The sequence below is a fragment of the Emys orbicularis genome, chromosome 18, assembly GCF_028017835.1.
Source record: "Emys orbicularis isolate rEmyOrb1 chromosome 18, rEmyOrb1.hap1, whole genome shotgun sequence".
In the NCBI taxonomy this organism is placed as follows: domain Eukaryota; kingdom Metazoa; phylum Chordata; order Testudines; family Emydidae; genus Emys; species Emys orbicularis.
In genome coordinates, this window is record NC_088700.1 from 2,810,017 (window position 1) to 2,829,675 (window position 19,659).

General features: G+C 49.7%; 1 protein-coding gene across 1 annotated transcript; it reads left to right on the plus strand.

Moving 5' to 3' along the window:
• The first annotated feature begins 2,558 nt into the window (after positions 1 to 2,558).
• Positions 2,559 to 5,599, plus strand: RPL35 (ribosomal protein L35). Its single transcript, XM_065418641.1, has 4 exons — positions 2,559 to 2,693; positions 3,102 to 3,238; positions 4,429 to 4,510; positions 5,376 to 5,599. The coding sequence occupies exons 1-4, from the start codon at positions 2,691 to 2,693 to the stop codon at positions 5,523 to 5,525; spliced, it is 372 nt and encodes a 123-aa protein (XP_065274713.1). The 5' UTR covers positions 2,559 to 2,690; the 3' UTR covers positions 5,526 to 5,599.
• Positions 5,600 to 19,659: the final 14,060 nt, after the last annotated feature.

The window sequence follows — 19,659 nt, forward strand, 5'->3', positions numbered from 1 at the left end:
TCCAGGTTCTAATTGGCTCGTCGCTCGGCGACTCCGCTCTCTGACTGGCTGCAGCCCCCGTCACTCTCATGCCATCTCCCTAGCAGGATAGGTTGAAACCGCGAGTATGGCTCTTGCTGCTTAGATACGGACAGGAGCGGCTGTGCGGGAGGCAGGGGCGCCACCGTGTGGGGAGGGGAAGAACTGCACCTGGAGTCTGCCTACACGGGGGGCTGCCTGATCCCTACTGCTCAAGAAAGACACACAAACAGCTGGAGAATTTTATTTATCGTGTGCATAGTCGTCTAGCCAAGCGATGGCATCTTCCGTGGCATGATGCAGTTCTTTTAGGCCACCGCTGAACCTAGTCAGCAGGCATTCATCGGCAATGTGCATTGTCTGTGTTGCCCACAGCTGCACAAAGGGCTGTCACAACGGCCCCAGCGATGCTGGTTGGCTGCACAGAGATCTTGCCCGGTCCGGAACCTCTTCAACAGGGACCATTGGCGATGGGGCAGGTCAAAACCAGGAGGTCAAATTGTGGGGTCGGTGATGAGGGACTGGTTGGGGATTATAACAGATATACATTCCTCTCGCCAGAGTGTTTCCGCCCTAACAGCCTGGCATGGCGGATGAGACCATAATGGGCAACGTGACAGCAAATGTTCAGCTGGTGGTTTTAAAAGGTCATTGTACAACAGCAGGCTTGGGTTGGTGTGTACTTTCTCCAGTAACTTGCCAATGGCAACCTCTCATCTGATATGAGGAGGAGCAATATTGCTCAGACCTGGAAGCCATGGGAATGGAGTCAGACGCAGGGTGCCAGAGATAATACGCATGGCAGCATGTAACTGCATATCCACCAGTTTGGTGTGTGACGATCGATTCCAAACTGGTGCGTAGTACGAGGTGGCAAGAGCTGACGTCCGCGAAGTTGGAGCACAAGCACCCCATGACGAACCTGCCAATTTGCTAAGAAGATTATTGTGCGTCTTAACTTTAGCTGCTGTCTTCTTCAGGTGGGCATGGTAACTCAGTGTGTGGTCTAAGGTCACACCGAGATAGACTGGTTCTACTTCATGCTTCACCTTTTGACCATTCAGATAATTTTAAACATTCAGTTCTCGGGTTGTTCTGGCATGATGAAGATGGCACAAACTGGATACTGTTTTTATGATGCTTGTCAAATGCACAAATACAAACTGAGAAAATAGATTTTTCTCTGATCTCTGTTACATCAACCTAAAGCTTCAATCTCACAATTGGATCCATGCAGGTAGATCCTGTACCCATGAGGAGACCCTTGGTCTACCCATCTGGAAATATCTACAGGTTCAGGGCCTCAGATGTCCCATTAATAATAGGAGGAACACCATTTTCAGAAAGAAGCATGATTTTCAAGTTGACACTACCCAGTTAAGATGGGTCAGCATTACCACAGTGATGACATTCATGGATTTTAGCATTTTAATTGTCTTTACAGTGGGTCACATCAGTGCCTTGCACAGTATCCTCAGACAGCATTAACCTCTTACTCTCTAAGGCCCTAGTGATCAGGTCTGATTATCAGCCAGGCATTATAACATGGAATGTTACAGAGCGGTAGTTATGGTACATGTATCTTGAGAGCTACTGTTACCTGTTACCTGTTACATTAGATACTCACAGATCAATCCGAGTATAAGGGCTGGTCTACACTATGGGGAGAGATCGATCTAAGTTATGCAACTTCAGCTACGTGAATAACGTAGCTGAAGTCGACGTACTTAGATCTACTTACTGCGTTGTCTTCACTGTGCTGTGTTGCTGGGAGACGCTCTCCCATCGATTCCCCTTGTGCTTCTCCTTGAGGTGGAGTACCGGAGTCGACGCTAGAGCGATCGGCGGTTGATTTATCGCGTCTATACTAGACATGATAAAGTGACCCTCGCTGGATCGATCGCTGCCCGTGGCTAGTGTAGACATGCCCTAAGAGACACAGGACCTGATCATGCAAGGGATCCATGCAGAGCCCCATTGAAGCCCTGGGCCTGCCCATATGCAGAGCCACTGCAGAATCCCAGCCTCATGCAATATAATTACTTGGTCGTTACTATACTTATTATATTGGTTGATTTTATGATAATGGCAGCAATTGCTAGGATTGCTATACAGTAACATCAGTGCATAGATCAGGGGTCGGCAACCTTTCAGAAGTGGTGTGCCGAGTCTTCATTTATTCACTCTGATTTAAGGTTTCGCATGCCAGTCATACATTTGAATGTTTTTAGAAGGTCTCTTTCTAGAAGTCTATAATATATAACTAAACTATTGTTGTATGTAAAGTAAATAAGGTTTTAGAAAGGTTTAAGAAGCTTCATTTAAAATTAAATTAAAATACAGAGCCCCCCGGACCGGTGGCCAGGACCCGGGCAGTGAGAGTGCCACTGAAAATCAGCTCGCGTGCCGCCTTTGGCACGCGTGCCATAGGTTGCCTACCCCTGGCATAGATGAACGACTTCTAGGGCCAGCAGCCCCAGGACTCCCACCCCGCCCCTCTGGCTGTACCATTGCGCTGCGAGTCTGCAGGGGGCGAGTTGCAGTGCGCCGGCTCCTCCCATCACCCCTGCACTGTGAGACCGGATTGGTTGATCTCGCCCAGTCAGGCTCTTTCGCGTTCTAACTTCTGGCCTCGCTCGGCTTCCGTCCTTTCGCTCCGAGCCGCTGCCGACATGGTAAGTCGATTCTGCGGCTGGGACCCCTCGAGCTCTAATCCGGAGCCATCCGCGGGGAGAGGCGGCCCCCGGGAGTGTCCGTAGGCCCGGCCGGTCCCCCCGAGGCTCGGCTAGTCCCTCGCGCGGGAGCTGCCGGCACAGGCCGGGAGCGGGGGAGCCGGGGCCGCGGAGCTGACGCTGGGGCTAGGCCGCGCTGGATGGCCCCTGGGCTCCGAGGGGCGGCCAGCTCGGGAGAGGGGCGGGCCGGACCGGGCCCGGGGGAAGGCTGGGGAGGGGACCGGGGGAAGGCTGGGGGGCGGCGGGCCCGGGCCTGGCTTTGAGGCGGCAGCCGGCTGGGGTCTGAGGGCTGGGCTCGGGGGAGGCGGCCGGCCGGCCTGGTTCTGAGCGGGCTCTCGCTCTCCTGGGCAGGCTAAGATCAAGGCCCGTGACCTGCGAGGGAAGAAGAAGGAGGAGCTGCTGAAGCAGCTGGATGACCTGAAGGTGGAGCTGTCCCAGCTGCGGGTGGCCAAGGTGACTGGCGGAGCCGCCTCCAAGCTGTCCAAGATGTAAGTCCAAGCCCCGGGGGACGCTCGCTCTGCGCTCCCACTTAGGGGCCTGGCCGTAAGCCTGCGGGGGGGAGTGGGGGCCTATCAGAACTCCCGCCTCTGTCTCGCAGTGCTGTGCCTCAAGGTGGGGAATCTCCAGGGCCCCTGGCTCCAGGGTTACTTTAGCCTACAGGTGCTTCAGCCCTCATCTAACCCCAGCCATAGGCTACGCTGTGGGCACACACTGAGCCTGTTGCAAGGGGAAGGGAGCATTACTTGCCTTCTTGCCTGAGGAGGTTGTGAAGGCTAGGACTGTAACAGGGTTTAAAAGAGAACTGGATACATTCATGGAGGTTCAGTCCATTAATGGCTATTAGCCAGGATGGGTAAGGAATGGTGTCCCTAGCCTCTCTTTGTTAGAGGGTGGGGGTGGATGGTAGGAGAGAGATCACTTGATCATTGCCTGTTAGGTTCACTCTCTCTGGGGCACCTGGCATTGGCCACTGTCGGCAGACAGGATATTGGGCTGGATGGACCTTTGGTCTGACCCAGTACGGCCATTCTTATGTACTATTTACAACTGATATCGCTGTAACAGTTTTTTCACCTAATATAGACAGGCTACTTCTTGTTGATATGGCACATTTGAGATATATGATGTAGCAATACCATCCTTGTCTTGAAACAACAAGGAGTCTGGTGGCACCTTAAAGACTAACAGATTTATTTGGGCATAAGCTTTCGTGGGTAAAAACCTCACTTCTTCGGATGCATCCGAAGAAGTGAGGTTTTTACCCACGAAAGCTTATGCCCAAATAAATCTGTTAGTCTTTAAGGTGCCACCAGACTCCTTGTTGTTTTTGTAGATACAGACTAACACGGCTACCCCCTGATACTTGACATCCTTGTCCTGAGAGTAGGTAGCACTGAAGAGAAGCAAGGGGGGCAGAGGAGGAAACAAATGTGGACTAGACAGGAGAAAAGGAGTTAGTTTAGTGTTTGGGTAGAGGGGAAGCTCCAGGGTGGTAAGATTCTAATTGTTAAAGAAGAGTAAAATGACTACTATGTCTTGAATATAGTAAGAAATAATTCTCAAGTAGTGCCTCCGTTATCCCAATTCTATAGTTCCTCTTACATATTTTCTAAAGTACTTGCTAGTTTTAAGCCTTTTATTGTCTGTGTTTTGAGGCCTGTTTCTTTACTCTCTGCAGCCGGGTTGTCCGCAAATCCATTGCCAGAGTGCTGACTGTCATCAACCAGACCCAGAAAGAGAACCTGAGGAAATTTTACAAAGTAAGTCCAAACTTTGTACTTTGTTAGGCCCTACCTTACATTCCTTTCTGGACATTTTTGAGATATGTGGATAGAGTTGTGAGGCAAGAGACCCAGCTAGTTGCAAGAATAATTCTGCAAATGAGATTTTGTTTCAAATGTTCTAATCCTGGGAAAGGTATAACATTAATCTCATATTATAATGGTCCCTTTTCAAAATACTGTTTATTGCAAGACTAACCCCAGCACTGCTCTGAATTGAGTAGATGCAGTGTGAATCTGTTCTTGCTAAAGGATTCTTCTACTGGACAGCATGTAACTCTGTTATCTGGCTTTGTGTGCTTTCCAGTAGGCACAGATCTAAGTGCTCTGTTGGAAAATACGTTCATAAAGATTGGCAGTCTTGAGGGATGAAGTCACTGAGAACACTGGAACAGGTTTTTTCCCCATAGCAGTGTGTTATTTCTCATGGGCCACGTTCTTTGCTGTACACCAGGATTATCTAGAGCAGGTCACCAAGTGAATACTTCCAGAGGTACTGGCAGACTCCTGGGATTAATAAAATCAGGAATCACCCAACTTTAGGCTGCAGTCCTGTCTGGTAAAACGGCTGGTAGTGACTGATGGTTGGTACCCTCCCAGCTGTTGAGTAGTGTAAAGCCATTTCCTAGTGGAGAAAGTGTGTCATACGCACGAACGGCATAGGGAAGTTTTAGCCCCTGCTCTCCATGCAGTACCAACGGGCAGGACAGCTTTCTGTACTTGTACACACTCAGATCCTTGGCAGATTACTGAACAGCGTGGATGCAGTGGCAAGGGTAAAGTCTGCTTTAAAAAACAACACACAACCACTTTTGAGGCTCATTTGTTATTTTTTTGAAAACAGGGCAAAAAGTACAAGCCTCTTGACCTACGGCCGAAGAAGACTCGTGCCATGCGCCGCAGATTAAATAAGTACGAAGAAAGTTTGAAGACCAAAAAACAGCAGCGAAAAGAGCGCCTGTACCCTGTCCGGAAGTTTGCTGTTAAGGCATAAACCTTTTGCATACTATGGATCTGTCTATATTGGCCAGCTTTTTCTCATTAAACATCAAGTTGTTTGGAAACTGACAGGCATAGATACTTGTTTTATAGTGTGGATTTGGTTCAGAACTCATAACACTGTATGGAGGGAAATGATTCAGTTAGAGATCATGAGAGCTTTATGCTAGTGTAGCTTGGAAGATGCTAAAGTTAATTTCTGTCACCATTTGCATTATAAAACTGTTTAGATTTCTCTGGTGTCCTCTATAAAGAACATGCTAATGTTTTAGGCAAACATGAGTCTTCGCAAATATCTGAATCCACTAAGCTTTTAAGTTTTGGGGCAGAAGTATTTAACTTCTGGCATCTCAGAGTGAATTAGTGTGTGTCCAGTAGTTGAGAGGATTTTCTATTTTAAGATTTTCTCTAGTGTCAGTCACTGCAGGATCTGATCGCTGTACCGGTAAATTAGCATAGTGAGGTCCCTTCTTCTCTCTGCCTCTTTTGCCAGAGCTTATTTTGAGCAGTGAGTGTACAGCTGGAACTCCTTACTGTTATTGCTCAGATGAACCCCAGTATATCCAGTAAAAATATCTCTACAGCCATTTTTGATGATACCTGTCACTCTAAACCATTTGGCATACAATTCATGCTTAAAAATTACTAGCATTATTAGTAATGCTTAGGCTATTATGTGGAGATTCACCTCACTTTCAACAGGTGCTCAAGTGTGGCTTGAAAGCTTATTGCAATCTTAATCTTGATTTCAGAGGATTGGCAACCCTCTGAAATGAAATTGAGAGAGCACAGCATGCTGCTGAGGATTTATAGCTCCCAAGAGGTGGTTCTTTTATTACAAGCATGGAGGGCTCCTTTTGCTCCTGGCAAATTGTCAACGCTGCTCTTGGCTGTGCAGAACTTATCCCTACTTTGTGCTTCTGTTGTGTGAAGGTGGGACAGTCTGGGTTGAGCTTTCTGCACTGATGTATCCACAGAAACTTGAGTTATCTATGCCTGATATTCCAGAATATTCACTACAGTTACTTTCTCCGTGTAGTACTTTTATATAAAGACCTTATCAGTTAGCAGGTATGCTTGTCTCCAGTGAGACCAAAAAATCGTGGGCATGTAGGTGGTTCTGAAAACTAGATTCCCTTACTTATTAAATCGTAGCCTTACTCATCACTTGTATTTTTAGTAAAAGCCATGGACAACAAACAAAAACAAAAGAAACAAAACAAAACAAAACCAGCTCACGATCTGTCCATGACTTAAATCATAAATATCCCTGATTGAATCTTGGGGGGAGGCAGCCCTGGGGTCAGCCACGCTGGCGCTACAGAAGTCACAGAGGTCGCAGGAAGTCACAGATTCTGTGACTTCCACGACCTCCATGACAAACACAGAGCCCTACTTATGAGACCTCTTTGCAGGCTCCTTTCAGTCCCATTGTTGGTTCATAGTGCCTGTGGAGCTAAGATGTGTGGCCTCCACTGCTAGTCAGTGACACTACAGCCACAGGACTTTTGTACAGAGCTTTCAGCTGCATGTTGGAAGACAGCAAGATGGCCTTTTGTACAACGGTATGTACAAAATCACAGTAATATGAAGATGGTGTTTTTTATGGTGCAATGCAGCTTTCAAGATGTGTGACAGTTCCCTTCTCCAGCAGATAGCAGGCATCACCTCAAAGGCCATTGTCATGATAGCCTGCACCCATAAAGAGGTATAGCATACTTCCTTACTGATGATGTTTCTTGTTTGAATAACCCATGCTGTTCTACATTATCACCAGTACTTTGGATATGATCAGGCTCCCTTCCACTCAGTACCCAGTCTTCATTTATAGGTGGGCTAAAGAGCCATGCAAATTCCCACACTTCCACCTGTAAAACAGCCAGTTAGAGACCCAACCAAGCTTGCTTTCCTACATTGCTTATTTTTCTCCTGTCGAGAGTTCTGCAGAGCCAGAGCACTGAGCTGCTATTGGAGGGGTTCCCTTCAGCTGTAACACAGTGAAGCGTTTCAAGCTGCTATTTAAATAATGCAGCACCACTAGTGTGCAGTCTGAGTTAGATCTCATTAGTTTCTTTATCCCTTGAGGGAGGTGTCACAGGATACATTTCCCCACACCATGTTTCATGTTGCAAGCCATCCTCACACACTCTCTTGCATAAGTTCACCAGTGTGCTTTACTTAGAGTGGCTTGTATAGTTGTCCTCCTAGCGAAAGGATTTACCCAACCTCCACCCTAGGCCCAGGACAGTGGGGCTGGAGATGGAAGAGGAGATCTGGGCTTCTTTAGCCATCCTTTTCCTCTCCCTTTCTGTATCCTTAACCCTCTCCAGCTCGTGAGCTGAATTCCCTTGTTAACTGGCTAAGCACCCAGTCCTTAATTAACTATCTCCCAGTTTAACCCATAGGGGGAATCTTACAGCGTGGTGGGTCAGCCTTATGCTACTCCCACTCCGTCACAAGGGCTGATCCACCTCCTAGTGAATTCAAGGGAAAGATTCTCCTTAATACATGCTGCTCACACTAGTTCTGAAGGATTCATAGGCTGGAATAAATTCTAACTAGGGTAAAGGCTTGTCTAGGGTGTGCTAAAATCCATGCCAAGGTTACTGCACTGTCCCCCACCACTGCATTATGGTATCACCCTGTTAGGGGGCTACAGCTACTCTATTCTTTAACATGGGAAGGAGCCCTGCCGTAATAGCTGCTAATCTGACATCTGCGCAGGGAGACTGGGATTTGATTTTGTCTTATTGTACCGTGCCTGGGCCAGGGTACTTGTTTTATAAAACATCCTATATGTGCACAATAAAATAATGTTAATGATAAACCATAACAGCTAAGTAATTTAGAGAGGAGTCTAGTAGTTCTTACCAGCATTCCTGCTACAGCGAAGCAAACACAGCTAATATTGCCCTGATGTCCTACTTGGGGTTTGTCTTGATTTTTGTAGGCAAATTCCAGACTATCAAGAAAAGAAAATAACACAAGTTCATGCTGGTAATGCAAATGAAAATCTAAACATTTCTGAATGCAATTCAAGCCTCAGAAGGGTGCACTTTTGGCTAAATGGCTTGGACAGTAAGGTTGTCAGATCCCCTAGCGATGAGCACAGCATAAATGCCTACCTGGATAGAATCTTCTATTTGAAAGGTCTCATCATGTTATAAGTCACTAGCCATATCATTCACATGGCAGTAGCTAGATGATGATGACAGGACAGTGAGGTCTAGTTACCAGATATTGAGCATTCAGTGAAAAGTCACAACTTTGCATAACATCATCATGCCCCATGAAGAGCCTCAACATCTGGCCTAACTGGAGGGACAAAAAGTGAACAGCAGTTGGAAATCTCTCTCTCTCTAACCCTTCTAAGCTAGAAGTCACAAGGCTAGCTTCCCCTCCCCCAGGGGTTTGCTGGTCCTCGCAAATTCCTGCAGTTTTACAGGCAGTTAAATAGCACCTCATGCTACACTTTCAAAGATATTCCTTATGCCTCTCTGAAACTGACATCAGAACAGGTTAGAGGATGCTCAGCAGGACCTCTAGCAGGTCTTCTAGTCCAACCCTATACTGTGAGGGGATTCTGTTGCTGTGCAGAGGACTTACATTAGCTTTCAGTGCATTAAGCAGCCATTTAAATTAGCAGAAGAAACAATGTTAATGCTCTGAATTGAAGGGGCAGGAAAATGCTGTTTCCTTCCTTGGACACAGGAAAAAGAGTACTCACCACTACTTTAACACCATCTGCAAAAATGAAGCCTGTTCCCTGGCTTTTGGGTGTTAAACATGCATGGAACGCAGGAATCTCCAAGAGTCAGCAGGAGTGCCTGCTTCACCTGAGTGTCCCACAGGATAGCCATGTGGTCCCAGGCCCCTGACAGAAGCTGCTTGGAATCAAGGCTGAAGCATACAGTCTCCACACTTGCAGTGACCTGGAAAATACCAAGTGGGTAACTGTGTGTGAAATGTAACAAACCAGACAGTGTCACATTAATGAAGAGAAGGGGCTGTGAATGGCCCTAGCACAGGGATACAGTTGAGGCTGCTAACTGACCGCTTTGTATTAGCTCGACAGTGTTGCATTAATTAACCATGCTAGTGCCACGTGAAATCTAAAGCCCTACAGTGTGTGAGGCAGCTGTGTGCCCCCTCGCTGTCTGGTGAGTGCTTCTGAGTAGAACCACTCCAGCTGCCCTAGGGCTTTGCTTTCCAGATCTCTGTCCTGTCAAACACGTGTGTTCACATAGGCGGGGGAATCCTTCCATCTATCTGCTGCAACACTCCTCCCTCTCTTGGCTCTGCTAAGGGTACGTCTACACTTACCGGAGGGTCCGGCGGCAGGCAATGGATGTTCTGGGATCGATCCCGGACGTGCTCGCCGTCGACGCCGGTACTCCAGCTCGGCGAGAGGAGTACGCGGCATCGACGGGGGAGCCTGCCTGCCGCGTCTGGACCCGCGGTAAGTTCGGACTAAGGTACTTCGAATTCAGCTACGTTATTAATGTAGCTGAATTTGCGTACCTTAGTCCAAAGTGGGGGCTTAGTGGGGACCAGGTAAGCCATCCCTGCCAGGGCTGGCATTCATTCCTGGCTCAGAGAGAATGCTGGAGAACATCCTCGGGTTTGTCTTTGGCTTTGAAAGTGTTTCCAAAACATGATTGCAGGGAGAAGCCCTTTTCCCATCTACCTAGAAGAGCTTTCCCCCTTCTTTGAATGATTCACTTCCCACACTCCCCTGATCTACCTACCATCCTTTTGTAACCCTCAGCAGCCGGGAGGGCTGGGCCTGATTCTGCCCTTAGTTACACAGTGGCAATTCTTACTGAAATCAGCAGGGTTCTGAGAGCCTGGGCCCACAGGGTTTATTCTCTTATCAGATCAGCTCCCTGCCCTTTTGCTGTAGCCTTTGGTCACAGATGTCCCTGTCTGACGCTGGCAGCCCTGGCTCTGTTGCGCACACACCTTTCTGCACATGGAGGCGATCAGCAGTTGCTGTTTCCCACACTGAACCATGCAGTTACATGAGGTGCTGGCAAAGAGGGTGGAGTCAGGCGAGAACCTGCAGTCTTTCACTGGCCCTAGGGAGAGTGTAGAAAGGGGGGTATAGCTGAAGGGGTGCATGTCTCAGTCCCGAGGGCCGACAGTGCTGCTCACAGATTGGGCAAGCTCATCTTTAAAATGAAGAGTGGACTTGGAGACTACAAGTCCCAGCATGCAATGCTACATCTCAGTCCAGGCAGTGACCTCTCACACCTGAAATCTCTACATGCTGCACCTGGTATTCAAGGGGACTCTGGCTGCAGACTTCTCGGTTCCATCCAAAGCAAGGTGCAGCTCTCCAGCCCCTTGTAAATTCTTGCTGCAGGCCCCAGCAGAGACACTCCTGGGTTAGTGCATTCTTGCTCCTGAGTTGTTAAATTTCGCAGGTGCCTGGCAGGTCAGACTGCAATCAACACAGCCAAGCCATCGTATGTTTAACAATGAAAATTAAAGCCAAGGAAGAGGAGAAAGCAAAGGAAAATACCCCTGGATGGAGAGCCCCTTATATCTTTCCTCTAAAGCTGTAAGCTGGGTGGTGTGGAATGCATACCTCCAGGACAATGTATGGCCTGGCTAGACCAGTGACAGCTGATGCCAGGGTGAACTGACCCCACTTCAGCGCTGGGCACTCTAACATGTTAGCATTTTCTTTTGGGATAGCCTGGCTCTAAAGGAGACATTTGCTCCATGGCATGGTCAACCATTTGGCCACACCTTAATACTAATCCTCACTATCTTCATGGGCAGTAGGTAGGTATCGGGGCTACAGTACTGTCCACCAATAACACCCCTTTTAACACCACTAATGGTCCTAGTGTGGCTAGGCCCTGAGGGATAGAGAGTCAGTGCCAGAGGCAGCAGCCTGATTTTCAGACACTAGCCCACTGCCTCCATATTACAGGGACGTGCTGACATTTGACTTCACAGAGCAGCTCTCCAGTTCTGGAGTTCCACAGGAAGAGTGCTGTCACTGGAGCCGGTCGGTGGAGAAAGCACAGGCATTGACCTGGAGAAACAACAGTCACTGGATTTCCTTTAGCCACTCACAGAGAGGAGACACAGGCCCGGGAAGGACAGCTTGCAGGTGGAGAGAGGGAGCCGGGGCACCATCTGGGTCTGCCCCAGAAGTAGAGGGGTTCTCCCTGGGGGGGCTGCAGTAAGAGGAAGTGGAGTGAGGGCAGGAGCAGGCCGGTCAGTGTTTCTGGCCCGTAGACAACTTGGCTGCAGCCATCTGAGAGGGATGTCTGCTGCAGGGCAATCTTGGAAAACCGGGAACATTTGACACTGTGAACAATTTCATCTGGGGCCTGGACTCTTCCCCTTCATGGGCTCACAGAGGCCAGAGTAGAAGGCCAGTTAATCCCCCTCAGTCCATCCCATGGGACCAGGACTGGACTCTTCTACTTCACTAAGGTTTGTTATGGACACAGTGAGATTTGTCACCAGAGCAAAGCCGACTGGTTCCCTCAGCTGCTTTTGCCTCTAGTTGTCAGAGTGATCCTCGCACCAGCTGGATAAGAACAATCCTAGCCCCAAGGAACCACTGAGAGCTGACTGGCCACATTGAGTATCACAGACCTTCCTACAGGTGTCTCTGGCCACAGCCTTGCCCTTCCATCAGTTCCTCGCAGCCACAGAAGAACTTGACCTCAAAGGGCCCCTACCTCTGTGTCACATTCATTCAGATTAGCGTAAACAAGCAAACCAGGCTGATTGCAGTCCATGGACAGCCAAGCCAGGCCATATACAGCCCACGTAACTCAGGACTTGCCTCGCCTTTGTGCCTCACAAATTAGGTTACATCCATCACTGCAAAACGTTCTGAGAGATTCCCCCACATCTTAGCCTGGACTGGCAGGGCTGGCTGGCTTGGTGGGAAAGCCAGTTTTGCTCAGCTGTCAGTCTGTGCTGTCCCCCCATCCTGCTCCCTGTGTTGGGGTGGGGCTCGCTGCTGTTTCTCAGCATACGCAGTAGCCTCTTTCAGGAGGCCCAGAGCTGATCTGGGGCAGCTCATGTTTGGAAATGGTTCTTGTTGCTGTGTACAGAGGCAGCCTGGCTGTCTCCGTAGTTACAGGGGAGCGAGTTTGCATTCCTCTACAACCCGGCTGGTAGATTAGCAACTCCAGGTTGCCTTCCCCTCTCATTTTAGCAAAGCACCTTCAGAGTTTTGATTCCCACAGAAAGCTGCCAGTTGGAGAATGTCATTATACAGACAACTCCTGGCTGCACATTAGTCTGCCCAAAACATAAATAGGTTTTCATTCTTGGAGTAGTTCTGACTGACAGCTGTGTCCAGGATCAGGTGAACGTACGTATTCAGAACCTCCATACATCTGAGAGTGAATCAGTTTGATCACATTAATCCTTTGCGCTTTTGCAGTAGTGAATGGATGAAAGCCTGGCCCTGCTGAAGTCAATGGCAGAATTCCCATTACACCTACTGCTTGTAAAGCACTCAGATCCTTGGTTTGAAGGTGCATGGCTTGGTGGATTAAGGACAGCACTAGGAGACTGGCTTCACCAGGGACTTAGTGTATGGCTGTGGAAAGGTAATTTTGCCTCACTGCTCCTCAACTTCCCCATGTGTAGGATGAGGCTAATGCTGTCTGTAGCAGGGAGCCATCTCTGGGCACCCCCTCATGGGCCAACATGGCCCTGCAGGCACACTGCCCCCAGTTCTCTCAGGGCCTGAGAAAAACTCACCCCCAGGTCAGAGCACTTTAAACCAAGATTCCCCCTCCCCTGTACTTTTGTGGGATATAATTTATTCATGTTACAACAAATCAATTTTCTCCTTTACCCCTCAAGTCCACCCCCTGTTCACATGGGTTCAGGGATCCTATAGGCCTCTTTCTAGAGTCTATGGAAAAGAATTCCCAATGGCTTCTACCCCTTAGGCTAAGAGTCCCACGGCCCTCTTTGTGGGGTCTCTGCTGAAAATTCAGGTCAGCTGTAACCCTCACTCAGCTTCTCCAGGTTATCCCCTTTCAACCCAAAGAACTGCTCTGCGTAAGCTCAAAAGTGTCTCTCTTACCCACCAAAGCTGGTCAAATAAAAGACATGACATGACATGACATGACATGACCTCAACCTCCTCCTCCTCCTCCTCACCTCTCTATGCAGCTGGGACCAACATGGCTAGGACAGGACTACACCACAGCCTACTCTTCTTTCTCCCACCTTTTGCCTTTCCAGGGGCCTCCTTCTCATTTATCTCCATGTTTGGATTGATTTAACCACATGACTCCCCTGTCATGTGGCTATGCCAATTTTCCTCACCTGGGCGGAGGCCTGAACGAGTCACAGGTGGGGCTGGAGCCATTCTCTCTTAAAAGGCCGGTCAGTAGAAGGCTGGGTTTGTTAGAGGAGAGGTGTGTAGTGCTTTAACAAGAACATACTGTATGGGACTATAATAGAGGGCTGTTATTCTGTTGCTTTTTGGACAAGTAAGCATGCAGCAGAGCTGTCAGCTAGGGAGGGTGACAGGAAGATAGTATCTGGTTAGGTAGTGAGCATGGAAGGTAAAGGGTTTGAGATGGTACAGTTGACAGAGACATGGGCAGCTCATTCTAGCTATTTTGGGGTTTTCTTCCTCTGATAGCCTCCTGGGCTCTCCATCCATCCTCAGATTCTTTCTTCTGCAGGTTCTATTTTCCCCCCACCTCCTGTCTCCCTTGCCCCAGGGAGGCTCCTAGATTCCCTAGGTACCCCGTATCCCAGTGGTGCAGTCCTGTGAAGAAGCACCAACTTCTCACTGCAAACCCAAATCACTTGCTTCACAGGTGTGATGGGCTGTGAGTGACCATGTAGTAAACCCCCTGGTCCTCCAAATAGCTCTGTAGAGAATTGCATCTGGAGCCCAGTGAACTGCAGTTTAAGGAGAAGGCACTAGAGAGCATTACAGCCTCAAATATTCTGTAACGTGCAGCTGAAGCTAGCTTGAGTTTTGCCCTTCTGGCTGGATCCAGCTCTGAATCTGGAGGTGTTAAGGGATGGGTCTCTGCCTGGCTTCAGGTGAGGTGTACAACAGGTCATTCCAAAAGCCTGTTTTTTCTGCCGAAAGCACTGCCCGGGAAAGGAATTCACACCCTAGGAAGTGGATCTTCTTTTCTCCGAATTTCAGTCACTAACCACAGGAACTTTGCTGAGAATCAAGGTCAAAACTTGTGCACACCGTGTTTGAGCTGGTATTTTAGCAATATGCCAAGCTGTGCCGAGCATGTTACGCCTTCAACAGGAGGATCTCAAAGAGCTTTACAAGTAGCATTGAATTCCCAATCCCCCCGTACTATTTCTACCACACTGATGGGGCAGCAGAGACACAGACAGGGAGTGTGACTTGTCAGGCAAAGCAGGGGATAGAATCCAGGAGTCCGGACTCCTAGTTAGGTGTTGAGAGCATCTTTCCCCCTCCTAACTGTTCATACTAGCCTGTAAGCTCTGAAGCCATGGAGTGATTGAGGACACACTGAGTATCTTTGGAGCCTGGGGCATTCTCACAAAAGTGATCAAGGATTGAGCCCTTGACTCGGGCAACCCAGAGTGTTTTACAAGCAGCGCGCTAAGCATGAAACAGAGTCGTGCCATATCCTGGATCCCACTTCCCCCGGGAGTCACCTAGCAGATTTCACTGCTGGGAAACTGCCAGAAACTCATCCTATGTTTGTCCTTTCCTCATTTTCATCCCATTGCTCCTAGGGACCTCTTACTATAGCACCCTGAATGTTCCCCCTTCCCCTTGGTGCCTACATGCTTCAGACACTTGCATTTGATGGGCATACCCCAATAACCGTCTTACTAAAGGTAAATAAATAGGGAGCTAACAGAAGCCCTTTCCCACAGGGGATGAGTCTCTCTGTTCCAGATGGGCAGATACTCAGAGATCTCCCTGATGTTGTTCACATGAAGAAATTGCTGATGGGACCCAGGATTTCCGCAAAGGTTTTCCAAGCATGAAGCTGGTTATGTTCTCGCTGTCACTGAAGACGTTCCATAGCATTGAAGCAGATTTCCTGGGGAATGTCAACTTCAATAAATAAGCTATTTCCAGGGTGATCAAATTAGGAATCCAAAGAGAGGCTGGCTGACTGCCCCAACTACAAGCTATTTGTGACTGTCACCACAATAGGGCTGTGATCTAGGGTGACCAGACAGCAAATGTAAAAAATCGGGACAGAGGCAGGGGGGTAATAGGCGCCTATATAAGAAAAAGACCCAAAAATCGGGACATCTGGTCACCCTACCGTGATCGTAGGCCTTGCAAATGACTCTCAGCAAATGCAGGCTCTCCTCTGCACCTGCACGCACCCAGGCTGTGCAGGAATGAACCTGTCTTCATTGCAGCTTCTGCTTTACTTCTGCCCCACGCAGCGGAGTTTGCACTTGTTAAAGAAACGAACGGCAGCTCTTTGAACATTTCCCACACTGTTCTCCTTCGGGAATCCCTTGTTCTGGGTGTTTGCCTCAGGCCAGGCTGGGTGTCTGCTCAGAATTTGACTTCCTCAGATCAAGAATAGCTCAGCTGAAGTCCCACCATGTGAAATTGCCCTTCCTGACCCTGTGCAGGACCCAGTGGGTCCACACTTTCCAGAAGCAGGTGTGGTGTAGATTTGTCCCATAAGCCTCACCCAGGGCCCCTCTGTGTCTCAGCATTAACACTGAAGCTGGGGCAGGAAGTTACAGAACAATGGTCCTCCACTGTCTCCTAGGAGAGAGGCCCTTTAATCTGATCTGGACTGTCCTGCCCTGACTGCACTCAATGCAGGAGTCCCCATCCTCAGTTCCACGGTTCAGCTCTTTTCCTGCTCTGGCCCACACTTGCAGCTAGTCTGGGTGTCGAGGGGTGTCAGGCCCAGTGTGCTGGCCATCGCGAGAAGTGCAGTGCGTGTTGGGAAGGTGGATGCCACCCAGCACTGGGGCTGTGAGGATTAACTCCTTCCTGTGCGCAGGTGCAATAGAAATACCAAAAGCTTTATTCCTAGCAACAAGTGGACATGAGCTGAAGCAGCAAACTGTGAGCTGTGTTCTCCATGGTCAGCTCCGACCACACTGTGCCTGCAGACGGTCGTGTTCAGAACATTGCAACATGAGGTGCGCTAATATATCCCATTTTCTGTCAAAAAACAAAGTCTAAAGGTGGTGCTCTGCATGGGAGAGGCTGGAGGCGCCCAGCCTGGCCTCCTGACCTCCAGCTGCATCTCTAAAGAGAAGCCAAATCCTCTGCGAGAGGCCAGATGGAAGCTCTTTCCTCCCACACATTTACAGGTCACCCTGAGAGGCCCCCCACTGCTCTGCTGACAGCCTCGCTCTCCCCTCCACCCTGTGGGTTTCCCTGTGGCCAGGCTGCCTGACCCTGCCCTGCAGTGCTGATTGCTGACAGATATCCAACAGCTTGGTGAAGGAAGAGCCTGAGGCCCTCTGCTGCCTCCCTGTGCTTTCTGATGTCTGCTGCCCCTTGGGCTGAATGCCCCAACAAGTAACAATGGAGTCTGGAAACTCACACCCTAAAATCACCTGCCACCCCACACGAGGGCAGGAAGTTATGGAGCAATGGTCCTCCAGCGTCTCCCAGGAGAGAGGCCCTTTCATCTGGTCTGTTACCCTCCTGCCCATCCTGCATGCAATGCAGGATTCACGGTACTCAGTTCCCCGCCTCAGTGCTCTTCTAGCCGGCCTGATAATGCAGGAACCCAAGTGAGAAATCAGCTCACTGCTAAGGGTGAGTTACTCTCAGCCCGTACTGCTGACTGCACTAATGTGGGCAAGGGAGACAGCGTCATTATCTGGGCGTCTATAACTAGCATCTCATTTGCCTCCCAGAGCAGTCAAGCTGCACCAAACCGCTGTGTTGTTAATGTACACAGTGCTGCGAAGGGGAAATGTCAAGTCTTGCTTGCCATGCAGGCAGCGAGTCACAGGTCTGCCAAGGGCAGCAGTCCGGTCACTTTCCTGAATGGCTCATTTTGTTCGAAGGGCTTGTAAAGCAGATTGTTGGGGGAGGATTTGTCCCGTGCATCATTTGAGTCCTGCTGGTGCCATGAATAAAGTCAGTGTTCGGTCACTTACTTACTATTCAGCCTGGGCCGTGCTCCCGCCATCTATGCAGCGCACAGGATTTGGCTCACGTTACACAAAGGCTGCTGCGTGATTTAGTTGATTCCCTGTCAGACTAGGAAGTGCTTAATGAAAAGCTGCACATCCAAGACGCTATGAAAAATCCTCTCTTTTAGGGCCAGAGTTGGGTGTGGGGTCTAATGGTTAGAATGGGGGAGGGGCTGGAAGCATTCCCTCCCTGCCATTGACTTGTTATGAACCCCTAGGCAAGTCACTTAACTTTCCTCTGGCTCAGCTGCAGTAGGGACAACAATATAGGTGTTCAGTGGGGCTGGATGAATGTCTGCCAGATACTTTGAGATCCTTGGGTAAAGACAAGGGTGAAGTTATCTGAGGGCCTGATTTTTGCCTTTACTCTTCCATTCTACAGAGACCTCTGTTTGAACCGCCCCACTGATGTTGGAAAGCAGTGCGGTTACCACTCCTGGCATGCCTTTGTGTGCGTGCGCACACACACACACTCTCTGATTATATGAACAGCTGCCCCAGAGCTTCATACAGACCCACCATCTCCTGCTAGCAAGTGAGTTTCACTGGTGAAACCAGCTTCTCCAGTCTGCGGCTCCCCCGCGCGGCTGCACTGTTAAGGGCTAGCAGTGTGCGCTCTGTGCAGACTCAGCCTCTGACCCAGAGAGGCAAACCAGACACTAAATGCACTGGAGACAGAAGATGGAGTTAGCCGAGGGCAACGCAGGCTTATTTCTTTCTAACTCAGGGTACAGAGTCACTGCTCAGGCTGGTGGCTGGACGTTACTGGCTCCATGGAGGTAGCAGTGCCTGGTACGGAAGGATTCGGTGCTCCGCCGTGGGAGTTCTAGGCGGTGGGGTGGAATGGCGAGAGTGAGAGAGGACACAAAGGGGGCAGCTGGATTGAGGGGCAAGGAGTGACAGGACAGGACCACGTGTGTGGGCTGCCACTCCGCATAGCTCTGCCAGCCTTCGAGAAAGTACCAGTCCTCTAGGCGGTGACTTGGATCAAGGAAGGACTAGTCAGAGTCTGCAGTGCCCTGAAATGGCAGCAAGTCCTGCTGTGTCCATCCCGTGCCGGACAATGCAACAGGCGCTCTGTAGGAAGGAAGGTTGTGAGCAGCCCCCAGCAGCTTACCTAATGCAGCTGCCCCTGGTTGGCTTGTGCCTGCTCCCTGCCACATTGATTTGAATGAGCAGTTTCTAGCTAGCTCAGGGCTTGGTGCTCAGCCCTCAGGAAGGGTGAGCCGGTTTGCAGGATGCTGCTTGGCTGCACACGCTGTCAGCGCTCCAGCGTCCTGGGGAAGCTAGCCCAAGGAATCGCACGGATAACAGTAACATCACAGCCTCCCTGCATGGAGCCAGGGGCTCAACAGACCGGGTGCCTGTTCGATGCATTAGAAGGAGAACAAGCCTGGAGTTCCTGGCGGCCGGCGTAGCAGCTCCTGGCAGTGGTGATGATCCCTCACCCACTGGCTCCCGGAGGCCCATGGAATGGACTCAGTGACGCTAGGACAGCATCCGTCAACACCACGTGTTAGCAGCTGTGGCCGAGCCCAGGGGTCCCGTCGAGCGGGAAGATTCCAGGTTTGGGTGGGTTATTGTTTACCAACTAATCTCAAAACCCCAGGCCTCTCTCAGCCCTTCTCTTCCAAGGAATTTCCTTGCTAATGGATTTCTGGAAAACACCGAGCTTGGAAAAGGCAACCAGTTCCCAGCAGGGAAAGAACCAAACTGCAGAGTGACGGCAGCCCTGCATACTGCAGGCAGTCTAGGCAGATCCTGTACCAGCATACATACCACGTCCAGGGAGACGAAACTGGAAGCACAGAGACAACCTGGGGAACCTACCTGAGCAGCCACACCCATCCCCTCAGCCTCCATCTACTTTCATGCTGCCTCCTTAGTAATTTTCATAATGCAAAGCTTTCATGCCACCAAACTGTGGTGCTGCTCCGGGGAATGGATTGACTGTCCTTGACAAGCATGAACGAGAGCTGCTGCTCCAG